General features: G+C 45.6%; 1 protein-coding gene across 2 annotated transcripts in view; it reads left to right on the top strand.

Annotated features, from left to right (window-relative positions):
• Positions 1-17979, top strand: part of GINM1 (glycosylated integral membrane protein 1) — a 76852-nt gene that overhangs the window by 11666 nt on the left and 47207 nt on the right. For both annotated transcript variants that reach the window (XM_073560226.1, XM_073560225.1), the window contains exons 2-3: positions 3823-3919; positions 5744-5889. In XM_073560226.1, the coding sequence (XP_073416327.1) occupies positions 3823-3919; positions 5744-5889 (243 nt within the window). The remainder of the gene's footprint in view (positions 1-3822; positions 3920-5743; positions 5890-17979) is intronic.

Genomic DNA, 17979 nt, shown 5'->3' with positions numbered 1-17979 from the left:
CCTGGAAAATTTTCTTTGCTTGGTGCCGAGAGCGGGGTTTTTCGCCCCTAACATTCTCTATTCCCAACATCTTGGCCTTTCTCCAATCAGGCCTAGACGCGGGACTGGCCCCGAGCTCCCTTAGGAGGCAGATTTCGGCGTTGTCCGTTCTTTTCCAGCGGAAGATTGCTACTAATATGCAGGTGAAGACTTTCATCCAGGGAGTCTCTCATTTAGTACCTCCCTATAAGGCGCCAGTGGACACCTGGGACCTTAACCTGGTCCTGAGTGTCCTGCAAGAAGCTCCTTTTGAGCCGCTACAGGATATATCTTTATCATTCCTCTCTTGGAAGGTGGTGTTTTTGGTGGCCATTACCTCCGTGAGGCGAGTGTCGGAGTTGGTGGCTCTGTCTTGCCGAGCACCTTTTCTCGCTTTCCACAAGGATAAGGTGGGGCTTAGACCGGCTCCCCCCTTTCTTCCGAAGGTGGTGTCCTCTTTCCACATCAATGAGGATATTGTCTTGCCCTCATTCTGTCCGGCATCGGTGCATCTCGTGGAGAAAGCTCTTCACACCTTAGACCTGGTGAGAGCACTCAGGAGGTACGTGTCGCGGACGGCACCCTTTCGCCAGACGGATGGGGCGCAAGAGGGGACTCGCGGCCTCAAAAGCGACCATAGCCAGATGAATCCGTTTAACTATTCAGGAGGTCTATCGCATCAGAGGTGCGCCAGTTCCATCAGGGATCAAAGCACACTCTACTCGGGCAATGGGCGTCTCTTGGGCGCTTCGGCACCAGGCTTCGGCGGAACAGGTATGCAAGGCAGTGACCTGGTCCAGCCTGCACATGTTTACTAAACATTATAGTATCCATACTCAGACTTCGGCGGATGCGAGCCTGGGTAGAAGAATTCTCCAAGCAGCGGTGGCGCACCTTTAAACAGGAGGTGCATGTAGCTTGGATCGGTGAGTCAATCTCCCACCCAGGGACTGCTTTGGGACGTCCCACAGAACCTGTATCCCCCAATGAGGCGAAGGAGAAACATGGATTTTTGTGAGTACTCACCGTATAATCCTTTTCTCCGAGACGCTCATTGGGGGACACAGCACCCACCCTGTTAGCCAAGTTGGCTCTCGTTTATTTAATTGATGTATGTTCTTTTGTGAATGTCAGGGTGGTCCTTTGCCAGACATATTGTTTTTCTGCAATAAGGCTGATTGTTATTGTTCTCCTACTGCTTTTGCACTAAACTGGTTTCCGCCCGCATTCAGGGTGAGGGTGTATACGGCGGGGGAGGAGCTAACCTTGTGTTGTTTGCCTAGTGTCAGCCTCCAGATGGCGGTAGCATGCACCCACAGTACCTGTGTCCCCCAATGAGCGTCTCGGAGAAAAGGATTTTACTGTGAGTACTCACAAAAATCCATGTTTCAGACATAAGGTGCTGCTGGCAGTTGTCCCACCCCATAGAGATCTTAATTTGGTATTCTCAATGGTGCTGTCAGGAAGGACGTCTTGGAAAACGGGGATTAGACCTACCGGTAATATTGTTTCCAGGAGTCCAACCTGACAGCACTGGTAATTCCATCCCTTAATTTTTGTATTTGTGATGATAAACTTGTACAGAATTTCAGTAAATAATATTGCATCCATTGTGGTGTGGTACTTGGAAAAATCACTGGGGTGTGTGGGTGGGAGGGGTCTTTTTAACCTCTCGTGTTTCCTGCCCCTATGAGGATGGAAGGAAGGACAACCTCCATGGTGCTGTCCGGATGGACTCCTGGAAAAAATGTTACAAGTAGGTTTAATCCCCTTTTTTCACAAATTTTGAGAACCATGAAATTACCTTATATTTATAAGTCAACCTAATTGCAAAAAGGCTTTTGTTTTGTGGGCCAAGCTGTAATTTGTATTGGTACAATGGAGTAGCATATGACTTTTTGAGATATATATATTTTTTTTAATTACAACATTCACATTATATACGTACTCTTATGGATATGGCAATTTAAAATATGCTTTATTTCTGTTTTAATTATATTTATTTGACTCCATACAAGTCATGGGCACATATGCCAAACACGTGTGCCATGTTTCCTGGGGGCTAAAGAGCCTTAGATGATCTTTTCATTTAGAATGCATTTATTTTGTTAGATATCTTTACGTTTTCCTGTACTTTTAGACAATGCTGCATTTATGTTCAGCCTGTAGGATGCTCTAGTACTGTTTATGTATTTCTCTATACTACGGACATGTTCCCATATGCAAAAATGCTGTTTTGTCTTTCTTTTCCCTGCTGCATTTAGTTTGCAGGTATCTGCACCAACATTAGTTTGCTTTGATTATTGCGTTTTTTCGCTACAGTTTTTCCATGTGTTTTGATTTCGTGTGTTTTTGTTGTAAATTTGAAATCGCTTTTTTAATGTGTGCTTTAGTAATGATACCCTTTGGTAATCTACACTTAAAAATGCCACTGTGGTTTGTCAGACTCCCCATAGAAACCTAAAAGAAAACAAAACGCACCGTAAAAAGTCTGCAATGTCTTTAAACACACAGTGGGCTTGAGCTTTCGTGGAATTACCTGCTTTGCTTGAACTATAGTAGCGGATTTTCTTCCTCAAAGTAGTAATAGAAACAAGCGCAGAATTTATGCTACTTGGGACCATGGCCTGGAAACTGCATGTGTAATATTAACATATGGAACTGTGTATATAGTTTAACTCGGACGTGTTTGGGAACATGTTTATCCATTATTTACTGTTAGTCAAAGGGATTAAGTACCTAAAAGGCAGAATATTACCATGATGAGAACTTATTTCTTGCTCCCTTTTTCTTATCTCACCAGTCGATCTATGTTTTTACACATGCTGTCTACAATGGGTACTGACATGTCTGTTGCTTGCCAATTTCCTCTACTCTAGTCACTCCCTGTTTGGAGTGCTGGCCGTTTTCAGAGGAGATAGAAAGATAACACAGTACAGTGGAAAATTTTTATCATCTTTCATTCCACAAAACAATGACGAGGAAAAACTGGGAAGCAGCAATGCCCACGATCGGTGCTAGTGGTCAGAATTGTAAAAATTGACCGGGTCGGAAAGGTGAAAACAGGCTGGGTCGCGAAGGGGTTAAAGTATTCTTCAGCCAGGAAGCTTTTAAAACCTCAATCTCATTGAGAACTTGTGCTCTATACTCAGTGGATGGACAATCAAAGGCAGACATTGTGGTAAACTCCCAATCACAGATTAGATAAGAATTGGCTCAGATTTTATTTATTATGCTTTGTTTATTTAACGCCATCATATTCCGCTTTCCAGACATCATTATTGTCCCCATTGGGGCTCACAATCTAAATTTCCTATTAATATGTCTAATGTGTCTTTGGCGTGTGGGAGAAAACTGGAGGAAACCCATACAAACTCTTCACAGATGTTGTCCTTGGTGAGACTTGAGTCCTGCTCCCTAGCGCTTGAAGGCTAGAGTGCTAACCACTGAGCCACCGTGCTGCCCAGATGCTGATATCCAGGGCGAACTGCAGAAGTCTTGAAAAGTATGGATCAATACTGTAAATATTGAGTCTTGCCATAACTTGATGGATTTGTTATTAAAAGTTTTAGAAAAACTTGTGAAACACTTATAATTGTATTTCCGTAGCCATAGAAACATCTGACTCCGATCTAAAAAAAACACATAAACCGTATACTTTGTGAAAACCAAAGTTTGTGTCAGTCTGAAGTTTTGCCCTTGACTGTGATAGGATAACTTTGCCTTCACTGTCCGTTCATTGCAGCTGGCATCTTCCCTTATATATAATGTTTTGAGCAGTAATAATTTCTCTCTCCCTTTTAGGTGCGCTCCATTATTGACTGTAAAAGCGGAAAAATAAATCTTAACGGCTTTCCTGTAAACAGAGGCGTTTCTCGAATAACCTGCACTATGGACATCAGTAAGTTGTCTGTCGTCAGTATGAGTTTTATAAACTGGAAAGATCCCAGAACAAATGTGTTTCATCCTTGGAACGCACTAATCTATGGTATCCTGGTTCAATGGGTCTTGGCAACCAGACAATGATCCCATGTAAATATTATCGGTCCTAGCACTGTCCAGTGTTGGTGAATTGGTACATTCACATGAACGATTTTATAAACCGATCAATTGTCTGTGGAGAAAAAAAAATTGCATTATGTACTAGTCCGATTTTGTTTTTCAGAGGAGACCCGCCAATACAATTCAATAGGCTCACAAAAAAGTTGCCATACAGACATCATCCACATGGCACCTGTTTTTAACAGATCTATTGACATTGTTTATACAGGAAACTATATTTGGCCTTGCTTATTTATTTTTTAGTTATTGTTCTTGATGTATTAATAACTGATGTAACTTCCACCCCAGTTAATGGAGAGTCAGGTCTGTGGAAGGACAGTTTTTCAATTAATGCCTTAACCCACTCCTATAGTCAGTGGGGAGATTCATCAAAGATCTCTGTTGGAAAAAGCTTTGAGAAGTTTAATTTTTGGCGCAGATTCAATGTGTTTATGTCAACCTGTCCCCAGTTCTGGCCATTATGTTGGAGTCTGGGAGGAACAGGTTCATCAGTATCCCATCTTAACAAAATTAAAATCCCCTGGAAAAGCTAAGTGAAAAAAATGAAAGGCCAAACAGCAAATTGCAAAAAAATAATACGCCCATAAATACACACTTTATTTTTATGCAATAAAAAAAGTACACGGAACAACCTGATTCATAAAATTGTCACACTATTTAATACCTAACGTGAACAATGTAAAAGAAATAGGCAAAAATTATTTTTTTTTTCATCATACAGCCAAGCAAAAATGCAATAAAACGCAATCACAAAGTTGTAAGTAAACAGAAATGATCTCTGAAGATGTCGCAAAAAACAAACCCCCACTTCTCTCCGTTAGTAGAAAACTAAAAAGCTATAGCTCTTGGAATATGTCACGGCAAAAACAATCTTTTCTCTATGTAATATTGTGGCATTTCTGTAATTGTACTTGTCTGAAAAATCAAGAAATCTTTATCGCCTTTACCACACAGTGAATGGCATGGGGAATAAAAACTCCCCAAAAAATTCTTGAATTTTTGTTTTGTTCATCCCCCCCCCCCCAAAAAAAAAAAAAAATCCTGATTTATTTATCGGACTCCCAAAGACCAGTGTAAGGCTTGGTTCATATTGATCCCCGTGCTCGAAAAGTAACACTTAATATTTGGTTCCCATCACAATCTTTGAAATATGTGATTCAGACAAAATCCACGAAGGAAGATTCAATCTGGTTTAAAGGCATAAAAACGCAAAGTTTGAAAATTGCAAACTTTTAAGAAAATGTCAATCAGGCTTATCCATGCATGTGTGGTGACTGTCACACAGCCGGGACACATGCAACTGCGGCTCCGAACAGCTGATTATCGGGAGCGCTCCAGGTATCCGGGTTACAGAGGCAGCTATTCGGTAAGCGCTATAGCTATTCGGATAATGACTTATCCGAAGCTATTCACTCATCCCTAGTAATTACCTTATGTTTTATGGGATGCACTTTTCTAGGAAAAATATATTTCCTACTGATTTAAAACTTGCCTGGTGTAAATACTATGCCCACGTTTTAAACAAGATTTTTTTTTCTGCCTAAACATTAGTTTTATAGTAAGAAAAATACAGTAAACTTTGTTGTGCCTCCATAACATTATTGTGTGTCACCTGTAAGTTTGTCTTTAAGTCACTACCATTTGCATCTAATTCTTGTTGCAGAGGATTACAAGACCTCTGATGAGCGACAGAAAATGACACATAGTGGGTTGGTCAGCGTGCGGCTGCTTGTCCTCCACACCCCTATGAACTACAGTAGAACACATATAATTGTTCAGCAGGAGGTCATCGCTATTGGTGGTAATAAGGTAAGCACAGCCTAAAGCCAAATATTTTTTCTTTAATACGTTTTATCATGAGAAGTGTGTCTCTGCATCCTTGGGATTGAGTGTTCCTCAAAACATAGCACAAGTCATTAAGGAGGACTGTGGCCTAAAATGAAGACTTGCTGCATCCCCTGAATTTGTATTTTATAGACTTCCCCAGCTTCTGATTGACAGCGTTCACCTGCTCAGCGTGAGTGCTGTCTGAACGCAGACATATGGGCTGAGTTTAGGCAGAGCTCTCTCTGAGCAAGTGAATGCTGTCAATCAGAAGCAGGATAATTCCTCAAAATATAAATTGAGTGGAAATTACCATGCACTGAGCCCTTAGACACACCAAAGGTGCATGGATGCCCCTTCATTTGCATTAAAAGCAATTTTCTCAAACACTGTACCACTAAAATATGCAGGGCTAGTATGATTTTTATAGGGACAATGTCTCCTATATCACTGTACAAAAAAGTTTAACATGTATTTTAGAGTGACAGACTCCCATTTAAGGAACACTACAGCCAGAATGCCGATGTCCAGCATTGCCCCCCGAAATTTCTGCTCTCGATATAATAGAGTGCAAGGGTGTGTTTTGGTTTTTTTTCTGCCAAAGGCCATTTCGGTCTTGCAGCAAGGGCATTGTGAGGCACCAGGCCTCCCCCTCTGTTGGTGCATTGTCGCTGCAGTGGTGGTTAATGCACAACGCCGCTTCTTTAAGGCAATAAAAGTTAGGTCCTACTGAGAGGTTCACCGTGACGTGGCAGTGGGCTTCATGCAGTCTGATGAAAATGTTAAACTAAGAACCTCATGTTCAGTTATATATATTTTTGCCTAGCAGCATTAGATCAATTTATGATTTTTGGGTGTGCGGTCTATGCCTTTTTTTTTTCTTCAGCATACAACACGCACAGATATCACATACGTTAATCATGAAGGAATACTCCTCATCACCTGGAGACTGTAACATTTTTGAAGACAATATCTGTTTTTATCTCATTCATGATTCTTTATTCTTGGTGTGTGTGTGTTTTTTTTATACAATGTGACTATGGGGTTAGTAATGGAGAGGTGTCTTATTGACACCTCTCCATTACTAACCTCGGGGCCTGATGTCACCTGACAATTACAAAGATGACATCAAGCCCACAAATATGAACCCCACTTGCCGCCGCTACAGGGCAAGTGGGAAGAGCCAGGCAAAGCTCCAGAATTGGTGCATATAATAGATGTGCCTTTTCTGGGAAGCTGCGGGCTACTATTTTTAGGCTGGGGGGGTGCAATATCCATGGCCCCTTACCAGCCTGAAAATACGAGCCCCCAGCTGTGAGCTTCAGCAAGGCTGGTTGTCAAAAATGGTGAGGACCACACGCTATTTTTTCAAATTATTTTATTCTTGATAACCAGCCTTGCTGAAGCTGACAGCTGAGGGTTGCAGCCCCCCAGCTGTGAGTTTTGTCTGGCTGGTTATAGAAAATACAGGGGAACCCATGCCGTTTTTTTTCATTTATTTATAGCCCAGGCTGGGGCTGATGACCTCCTGCAGTCACTGTTATTAGCAGCTGTAGGGGTAGACTGATGGGAGTTAAAGTCCCATCAGCCGCCGCTTGCTGTCTTTTATCACTGTAACTCTCATCATGCTACCCTGCTCGCTCCGAACGCCAGCAGAGCAGGGGAGAATGATTAGAGCAGTGTTAAGCACCTGTCGCTGGGGAACAACGCTTACTGTAACGCTTCTTCCCTGGCGCCCGTCTTTGTGGTACTGATGCAGCACACAGATGCCACACGTGTGCCCAAGTATTACGCACACGGACACTGACCTCTCCAGTACCGGAAATATCAGGACGTATGATAGAGGCCTTATAGCGGGTTTTTATGTTTGACTGCTGTCACACAATAAATTACGCTTTTTATTGCAAAAAAAGAGTTTTTGCATCACCACATTTTGAGAGATTTAATTTTTCCATATTTTGACCCACAGAGTCATGTGAGGTCTTGTTTTTTGTGGGACAAGTTTTTATTGGTACCATTTCGCCATCACTTCATTGGGGGACGCAGGAACCATGGCTGTATGCTGCTGCCACTAGCAGGCGCTGACACTATGCACATAAAAAAGTTAGCTCCTCCTCCGCAGTATACATCCCACCGACTGCAGTAAATTATTCAGTTTAGCTTAGTGTCAGGTAGGAGGTGGACACGGGTCTCTCTTGAGACCCATATCTACCTAATGTGCGTCGTTCCTTTTCAGGTACTGGAGGGATACAGTGTGAACGGTCACAACTGTACTCCCACGCAGGGACTATGAGTACGGCGTGTACTGCCCCCCCGTATCCTCATATGTCTGTTCGGCAGGACCCCAAAATCCCTAACACAGAAGCGTGTTTAGGTGATCCACAAGAGAAAGAATACCCAGTCCTGCCTCCGTCTCCCACCCACTCGCCCACCAGAGCCTGTCGGTCGAGGAGACACGGACGTCCCGCAACATGGATTCCGGACGTCCGATTTTCGTGATTGGGGAGATACTTTCCCTCTTTTTTCACCAGGTGCTGAAGAGGAGAAGAAAAAACCTTTATTCAAGGGGCTAGCGCAGTTCATACCTTGCAGCTGGTTTGGGGGGCCTCAGCAATGCTTTGCAGAACCTTTGGGGAAGAGAGGGTGTTTTGGCACACAGAGGCTTCCTGTTCTTTGTGCCCCCTTGCAGCCTGTCTAAGCGGCGTCATGGCGCTTTGTTTGCGCCACTTTTAGCACCCCGGCGCCACTGTAGGGACCTGTTTGGCGCTGTTTTATGATCTCCGCGGGCCCCCCCTCCCGCTCTGTTGGCCGCTGGCTGTAATCTAGGTCCCGGCTTTATCTTGGGCCTAGTTACAGCGCTGCCTCCGCTCCCTTCCCCTCTGCTCCTGGCAGGCTTTTTTTCCGCCTGTGTCGCTCTCTCTACTATTCCTGTGTGGCGTCAGGCTCCGCCCACTACCCTCAGCCTCCACTGTGGGCTGGAGCCACCGCCGCCATATTGCTACTCCGGGCCCTGCGTTTAGCTGAGAGCGCGCTTTCTGGTTTCTGGCCGCCCTCTCCCCTCACAGCGCGTGCGTTCTGCCCTGCGTCTCCTGGCAGACGCCATATTCTGGCTGGTGTACACGGGAGTCGAATCCATCTATGGGACCTGCTTGCCCTTCTCTACAGCCGGGACGTCTCCTACAGGACATCTGCCGTGTGTAGCTCTGCACTGCAGACTGACACCCTCCTCTGCTCTCCTGTCCCCTAACCTTCTGGCAGTGCTTAGTGGAATTGTTCATCAAGTCTAATTCTAAGCCACTTCGTTCTCCATCTTCCCACAGTGCTCTCCCACCGTCCAGTAGCCCCCAGTTGACCCACGTGAGAGCATGGCCCCTATCCCTGGGTGGGCTTCCTCTGTCACAATCTGTGGCGGATTTCATCAGGGTATCTCAGACCCTGGTGTCTGTGTTTGATAAGTTGTCCCTGCAGACTTCCACAGGAACCAGCAGGTCACAGGACAGGTGCACCGGTCTAATTTCTCTTCCCGTTCCATCCCGCCCCACAGTCCGTCCCTACGAACTCCTTCGCCCCGGTCCTCATCCCTGAGTAAGGCGAGGCGTTCTCGGATGCGCCCTATGAGGACGTTTTGTAGGTAGATTCGGACCATATCGCTAACATGAGGGATATGGTTCTGACCCTCATTGGATCAATCAACCAGACAATTTGGCATCAAAGACTTCTGCGGAACCCGCAGATCAGGCCGTTTCGTTTAGACAGTCTAAACCACCTTCCAAGGTCTTCGCTCCTCATTCTGAGTTCGAGAAGCTTCTCGCCAGGGAAAGAGAAAATCCGACCAGACGCTTTCAAAGAGGAAAGTGCCTTGGCATGTTATATCCTTTTTCCTCAGGAGCTCACCGCCAACTGGTCAGCTTCTCCTTCCGTGGACTCGCCGGTCGCTAGACTATCTCAACACGGTCCTTCCGATTTCTGGTGGAGCATCTTTGAGAGATTCTAATGACAGTATTATAGAATCTTTTGCGAAGTCAGCTTTCGAAGCGGCCGCGTCTGCGCTAGGTCTGGCCTCGGCTTCCACTTGGGTTACAAGGGCCATAGCCAAAAGGACTGATGATCTCTACCAAGGCATTCTGGCGGGAGCCCAACCAGAGCAGCTGGCAGAACTCGTCAACCAGATTTGGTCACTGCCTCCCTGGATGTCGCGTCTTGCGCTGCTCAGGCGTCAAGCAACGCTGTTGCATTTCGGCGTACAGTTTGGCTTAAGGCCTGGCAGGTGGACTTATCATCAAGGAAGTTCCTTACCAGCTTACCTTTTTAGGGATCGCGCCTCTTCGGCACCAGGCTGGACCAGATTATTAAAGTCGCCACTGGGGGCACAAGCTCTCTTCTTCCCCAGTCCGAACCCTTTCAGCCTCTTCCATAACGGCAGTTTCGGCACTTCCATCAGGTTGCAACGACAGAGCCTTTTTCCAACCAGCAGAGACCGCAAGCTTGCCAAGATAGGAAGAAGGTTTTCTTTTAGGCCCACTCCTTCCTGGCGCTCACCTCTCAGGGCTGGTCCTTCCTTCCGGTCCACTGGCAAGTTGTGACGACGGACGCCAGCCTTCTCGGCTGGGGTGCGGTGTTTCATCATCTGACCATCCAGGGTCATTGGTCGGCATAAAAGCTGTTCTGTCGATCAACGTCCTACAGATAAGGGCAATTTTTCTGTCCCTACTTCACTGTGAAATGCTTCTCAAGGGTCTGCCAGTCCGGATCCAGACGGACAATGCCACAGCGGTGGCATATGACAACCACCAGGGAGGGACTCGGTGTTCCTTGGCGTTAGCCGAGGTCTCCAAAATCCTCCACTGGGCAGAGGTGACGGTTCCAGCAATATCCGCTGTGCACATTCCCGGCGTGGACAACTGGGCCGCCAACTTTCTCAGCCGCGAGGGCATCGCGGCAGGGGAATGGTCCCTGCATCAGAGATCTTTCACCAAATTTGCCTTCGTTGGGGGACCCCGGATGTGGACCTTATGGCGTCCTGTCTGAACAGGAAAGTCCCACGGTTTGTTTCCAGGACCCGAGATCCTCTCGCAGTGGGCGCCCATGCTCTGACCATTCCTTGGTCTCAGTTTGTGCTTGCCTATCTGTTCCCTCCTCCTCTTGTTCTTCCCAAGCTGTTGAAGATTATCAAGGCAGAAGGGTACCAGTCATTCTCATCGCACCGGTTCGGCCCAGAAGGTCTTGGTTCGCGGACTTCGTCAACCTTCTCGCGGACGATCCCTGGAAGCTGCCAGACAGATCAGATCTGCTGTCTCTGGGTCCGATCCGCCACCCCAATTCTCGGTCGCTTAATTGGACGGCGTGGCAGTTGAAACCGCGGTTCTGAAAGAGTCAGGTTTTCCAGATCGGGTAATTCACACAATGATCCGGGCTAGGAAGCCCTCGTCTTCCAGAATATACCATCGCACGTGGAAGGCCTATTTCAGTTGGTGCGAGTCCAATCAAATCCTGCCTATGTCCTTTTCGTTCCCTTCTATTCTAGCATTCCTCCAGGTGGGCCTGGACATGGGTCTTGCCCTTAGTTCTCTAAAAGGGTCAAGTATCTGCACTTTCCATTCTTTTCCAGAAGACGTTATCCTAGCGACCCCAGGTCAAGACTTTTCTTCAGGGGGTAGCTCATGCAGCACCCCCGTGTCGAGCTCCTGTGGATCCCTGGGATCTCAATCTAGTCTTAGAGGCCTTACAGGACGCGCCCTTTAAACCTCTCAAGGAAGTTTCCCTGTCCTTTCTCTCCTGGAAAGTGGCCTTTCTCGTGGCCATCACCTCCAGCCGGCGCGTCTCGGAGTTGGGGCCCTTGTGCCCCCCCCCCCCTTTGGGTACTTCACCAGGATAAGGTGGTTCTGCGGCCTCCGCCATCCTTCCTTCCAAAGGTGGTATCCGCTTTCCTAAATGAGGACATCGTTTTACCTTCCTTTTGTCCCGGTCCAATTCATCCTCAGGACTTCTCCTTGAACACGCTAGACCTATTCAGGACGATGGATGTCTGTTTGGGTAGAACGGCATCTTTCCGGAAGACAGACTCCCTTTTCGTCATTCCGGATGGTGCACGAAAAGGCCTGCCGGCCTCCAATGCGGCTATTGCTCGCTGGATCAGATCGGCAATTTTGGAGACTTACCGAGTCATGATCAGAGTGCCCCCTCCTGGGGTTAAGGCTCACTCTACTCGGGCAGTGGGCACCTCCTGGGCGGTGCACCACAAGGCTTCCACGCTGCAGCTTTGCAAGGCTGCAACCTGGTCTTCTATTCGCAAAATTTTGCTAGGTCCACACCTACGCTTCGGCGGACGCCAGCCTAGGCAGAAGCATATTGCAGGCGGCGGTGGTGAGTTCTCTGACCTAGTGGAAGTTTGATTTTCCCTCCCCAGGGACTGCTTTGGGACATCCCATGGTTCCTGTGTCCCCCAATGAAGCGATGGAGAAAACAGGATTTTTGGTTGCTTACTGTAAAATCTGTTTCTCGGAGCCTTCATTGGGGGATACAGCACCCTCCCATGTTTTACAACTCCTGTGTGTTACGGTTACAGTTGAGTTGTCTCTCTGTTCTCTATTCTGTTGCTTCTCCTATTGCTTTCTCACTAACTGATTAATTTACTGCAGTCGGTGGGGTGTATACTGCGGAGGAGGAGCTAACTTTTTTATGTGCGTAGTGTCAGCGCCTCCTAGTGGCAGCAGCATACACCCATAGTTTCTGTGTCCCCCAATGAGGGCTCCGAGAAACAGATTTTACGGTAAGCAACCAAAAATCCTGTTTTTGGGGCACATGACATATATTCGCTTTCTATTCAGATTTTTGGGAGACAGTGAACAAAAACCAGCAATTCATGAATTTCTTTTTTTTTGGGGGGGGGGGGGGGGGCATTTACACCGTTCCATGTGTGGTAAATTTGGTAAAGCAGTTTTATTCTTCGGGTCAGTACGATTACGGCGATACCTCGTTTAAATCATATTTTTTCTTTTTTTTTTTTTTTTTTTTTTAATGTTTTGGCGCGTTTACACAATAAAACCTATTTATATAGAAAAAATAATTATTTTGCATCACTTTATTCTGAGAGTTATAACTTTTATTTTTTCGCTGAGGACGCTGTATGGTGGCTCGTTTTTTGCAGGACAAGATGACGTTTTCAGCGGTACCATGTTTATTTATCTGTCTTTTTGATTGCATGTTATTCCATTTTTTGTTTGGCGGTTTGATGATAAAGCATTGTTTTTTGCCTTGTTTTTTTTTTGTGGTGTTCACTAAAGGGGTTATCTAGTGGGACCGCTTTGTGGTTGCAGCGATACCAAATATGTGTTTTTATTTAGATTTTTTTTTCATTCAAATATTTATTTAGTGATAGAATGTATTGATTTTTTTTTTATAATTTTTGATTTATTTAAAAAAAAAAAAAAAAAATTTTACAATTATTATACATTTTTTTTTTTTTACTTTTTTCTAACTTTTTAACTTACCGTATATACTCGTGTATAAGCCGAGATTTTCAGCCCATTTTTTTGGGCTGAAAGTCCCCCTCTCGGCTTATACACAAGTCATACCTGGGGGTCGGCGGGGGGCGGGGGTGTCACAGATCATACTCGCCCGTCCTGGCACTCTCTGCAGCCCCCTCGCTTCTCCACTGTCTCCCTTCCTGCCTTCAGAGGTCATGTGGTACTGCTCATTAAACTCATGAATATGTGCATATTCATGAGTGGTAATGAGCGGTATCACGTGACCGCTGAAGGCAGGAAGGGAGACAGTGGAGAAGCGAGGGGGCTGCAGAGAGTGCCAGGACAGGTGAGTATAGCGATATTCACCTGTCCTCATTCCCACGCTGCTCACTGCCGTCTGCTGCTTCCTGTGTCCGTGATGTTTAGCCAGCAGGGGGCACGGTGACGTGGTTAGTGCGCACCGTGCCCTCTGCTGGCTGAACAGTCACTGACAGAGGACGCGCAGACAGTGATGAGCAGCGATGGACCCCGGACTGGTGAATATCACAGATGCTGGGTCCTGAGCAGGAGAGGTGAGTATGGCATTTTTTTTGCAGCAGCAGCATATGGGGGCATAATATATGGGGCAGCATATGGGGCATATTCTATGGAGCAGCATTTAGGGGCATATTCCATGGAGCAGCGTATGGGGGCATATTCCATGGAGCAGCGTATGGGGGCATATTCCATGGAGCAGCGTATGGGGGCATTCTATGGAGCAGCATATGGGGGCATATTCTATTGAGCAGCATATGGGGGCATATTCCATGGAGCAGCATATGGGGGCATATTCTATGGAGCAGCATATGGGGGCATAGTCTATGGGGCAGCATATGGGGGCATAGTCTATGGGATATAGAATATACAGCAATCGGTGAAATTTAAAACATAACTTTTACTTTGTTCAATAAAAGATTTGAAAAATGTGTCACCAAAAATCATTTAAAATTGTCGATCTGATAGAGATACCTAATAATACAACAAAAATCAGGACCTAAATCGACCCATTTGAGGATAATTGTCACCTAAATACAGTTAGACAACAAAACAAGTAATTGGATACGGCGACTTGAGTTCATTATATATACACGCCGTAACCCAAAATGCACATACATAGTAAATAATGAAAGCCCATAATGCTGGCTATACATATGTATACAAGAATGAGTTCATAACAATGACAAGAAAAATTGGAACAATCTCACCAAAGAGTTGAAAGAAGGACGGTAGTCTTCAGGGATCATATAATAACAAAGTTCCCTGGAAAAGAAGGTTGGGAAGACAATACCCTGTCAATCCCTATGGGGCTAGCAATCATCTATTCCCCAAAACTCCCGCCCTGACAAAGGCAGTCCACATCTGACTATATTGCACATGCCCTGCACTTTCCCTAAACGGATGTCCGAACGCGTTTCATCCAAGCGAACTCCTCAGGGGACTAGTTTGTCATAAAGTGCCATAGTGCTAAAGCTGGAGAGACAATTATAACCTTCTACTCTCAATGCTGTCCGCAGAGAGTGAAGGAAAAGAGGGCATATTTATAAGATACACTTCCTGTATAATCATCAAGATGGTTAACAGATGTCACCATAATCATCTCAGATGTGGTTCCTGATTATGATAGGAAAGCGCGCTCCCAATATCCTACTTGTTCGCTGCCACATTCAAAGTTGCGCGCCATTAACATGACTGTCTGTGAGGCGTACCATAGCGGGTCCCGCTCACCACGGTATGTCATTTCTGGTGGCGCGCGCCCACAGCAACCCGACTTCAGGCCATGGGATGCTGAGCCGCGCGTCCCCGCCGCCGATACTTCCGGGCCATGAGGCGCACGCCAGCGAGTGCGTCCCGCTCTCTGGAACGCATTTGTCATTTCCTGTGCAACCATTTTTCTATTCGTGGAGCGCGTAAGTAAAAGTGTCCCACTTCCGGTATGGCAAACAATCAATAGCCAAACATGTTCCGTACTCGGACACCGCTAGCGTCATCTCTGCACATACTTTGAAATATACCCATAATTTGAGATATCGAAAATAGGTAACCAATGTCACCATCATCATCTCATATGGGATTCAAAATAATATAATAACAAAGAAAAAGAGAAAATGACCTCAGAGTAATCACCATGACAGGTCAAATAAAACAACAAGCAGATATATTAAGCAAAAAATGGGAGAAAATAAAGGAACCACCAATTGGTGACAGTATTCATATATGTATGCAAATCCTGTTAACAGGTGACAAAGGGATTAGGCAATATGATAATAGTTGGTGGGCAATACAAATAGCAAACAGAGTCAAACGAAGGAATTCAAATGAAACCGCTATAATTGATCTGATGATTAAGGCCTTTAGCCACAACCGAAACCAAATGGAAAATCCATTTGGCTTCTGTTTGTTCAATTTGGCCCTTATGCAGACTATGAATATGTCTAGAGATTGGGGTGTCCCTTTTGTGTAGGATATCACCAACGTGTTCCCCAATCCTTCTCCTAAATTCTCAAATTGTTTTCCCCTCATATTCAAGTCCACACAGGCAGGTGGCCTTATAAATGACACCCTTGGTACTACAGTTCATGAATTGTCCAATAGAATAACTTTTACCTGTCACATTACTCGAAAAGCTTTTGCCCGTACAGATATGTTGACAGGCCACACAATGTCCACATTTGTGACAACCGACCACATCGCTGTGTAGCCACGTTTTAATACCTAGGCTAGAGAAGTGACTACGCACGAGTCGATCATTTAAGGATCGTGCGTTTTTTATAGGTTATTCTAGGAATATTACCCAAATAGGCTGAAATGTCATTGTCCATTTGTAAAATGGACCAGTGTTTCCTAATGATATTTCTCACTGGAACTGCCCCATTGTCAAAAGTGGTAATAAACCTAAGAGTGTAATTTTCTGATTTTTTTGGAGTGGGGTTCAACAACTCAGAGCGTGCACAACCTCTAGCACTTTGATAAGCCTCCTTCAAAACATTATGGGGATAACCCCTATCCAGGAATCTATCCCTCAAGTCCCAAGCTTGGGACTCGAATGTTGACATGTTAGAACAGTTTCTTCGGGCCCTAAAGGGCATGTCACACTAAGCGATATCGCTAGCAATATCACTATAACTTGTGACGTTATAGCGATATTGCTAGCGATATCGCTGTGTCTGATACTTACCTACGACCGGCTCCCCCGCTGGTTATCGCTGATCGCGCGAGAACGTCCAGGACTGTTTCTCGTCGTCAGCTTCCTGCGGCGCTTCCTGCTGTGACGACGAGCGACGCGTGGAGCCGGGCGGGAGGACGCAGGATCGCCTGGTGTGACAGGTAAGTAGCGACCCCCGACCCCTGCGATGTCGCTGGTGAGATCTGCCTGTGTGGCAGCTCACTAGCGACCACTTAGCGATGTATCAGCGATCCTGACCGCGTCATATCGCTGGTCGGGATCGCTGGTACATCGCTAAGTGTGACAGGGCCTTTAGATACTGTCCTTTCGCAATAGCTCTTTTCAGATGTTGGGGGTGGTGACTACTCCAATGCAACAGGGAGTTAGTCGATGTAGGTTTCCTGTATGGAGATGTCAACAACTCCCCTTTTATCATTCTTTTTAATGAGGATATCCAGGATGGGCAAAGTCGAAGCATCAATCACAGATGTAAAAAACAACCCGATGTCATTGTGATTCAATTCCGCCACAAAGTCACTGAAATACTCCATTGAGCCTTTCCATACAATAAAAATATCGTCTATGTACCGTGTCCATAAATCAGGGACACGGCACATAGACAACTCATCCACAGGATCACCATGGAAAACCACCGTCTCCTCCCACCCGCCAAGGAGGAGATTAGCATAAGCCAGTGCACAGGGGCTCCCCATGGCGGTCCCCCTTAGCTGGTGGTAGACTTTCTGGTTAAAGGTAAAGAAATTACATGTCAAACAGAATCGAAGAAGCTTCAATACAAAGTGGTTGTGTTCCTGATATTGACACCCTCTCATGTTCAAATAATATTTTACTGCCTCCAAACCACAAGCATGAGGGATGGAGGAGTAAAGAGCCTAAACATCTATGCTTGCCAAAAATAATTTCGGGTCAATACTAAGACCTTCTAAATGGCGAAGGAGATATGGTGTATCCTTAACAAAAGACTGCAAAGAGGATACAAAAGGAGACAGAATTCGATCAAGATAAATCCCAGCATTTTGACAAAGACTGCCCACACCCGAGACAATTGGTCTGCCTTTGAGGGGATCCAAGCTCCTTGTGAATTTTTGGTAGGCAGTAAAAGGTGGCAGTCACAGGGTGGTTGGGAAGTATGAAATCGAACTCTGTCTTAGAAATAACCTTTTTTCAAAGGCCTCTAGCAGCAATATTCATCTGATTATTCACCAGAATCTCATAAGTGTCGCCATCTGCCAAAGTAGTATCACACATTTGTTGATAATGATCCACTCCCAGGACAACAACATTGCCACCCTTATCAGAGGGTTTAATCACAATGCTGCTGTCCCGTTCCAATCTATCAATAGCCGCCATTTCTTCTTTAGAACAGTTATAATGACACTGGATCTG

This window comes from Dendrobates tinctorius, unplaced genomic scaffold (genome assembly GCF_039654945.1).
Source record: "Dendrobates tinctorius isolate UK_male_01 unplaced genomic scaffold, ASM3965494v1 ptg000293l, whole genome shotgun sequence".
Classification (NCBI taxonomy): domain Eukaryota; kingdom Metazoa; phylum Chordata; class Amphibia; order Anura; family Dendrobatidae; genus Dendrobates; species Dendrobates tinctorius.
Note: the sequence above shows the minus strand (reverse complement) of the source record. Positions and strands in the feature narration are given on the sequence as shown.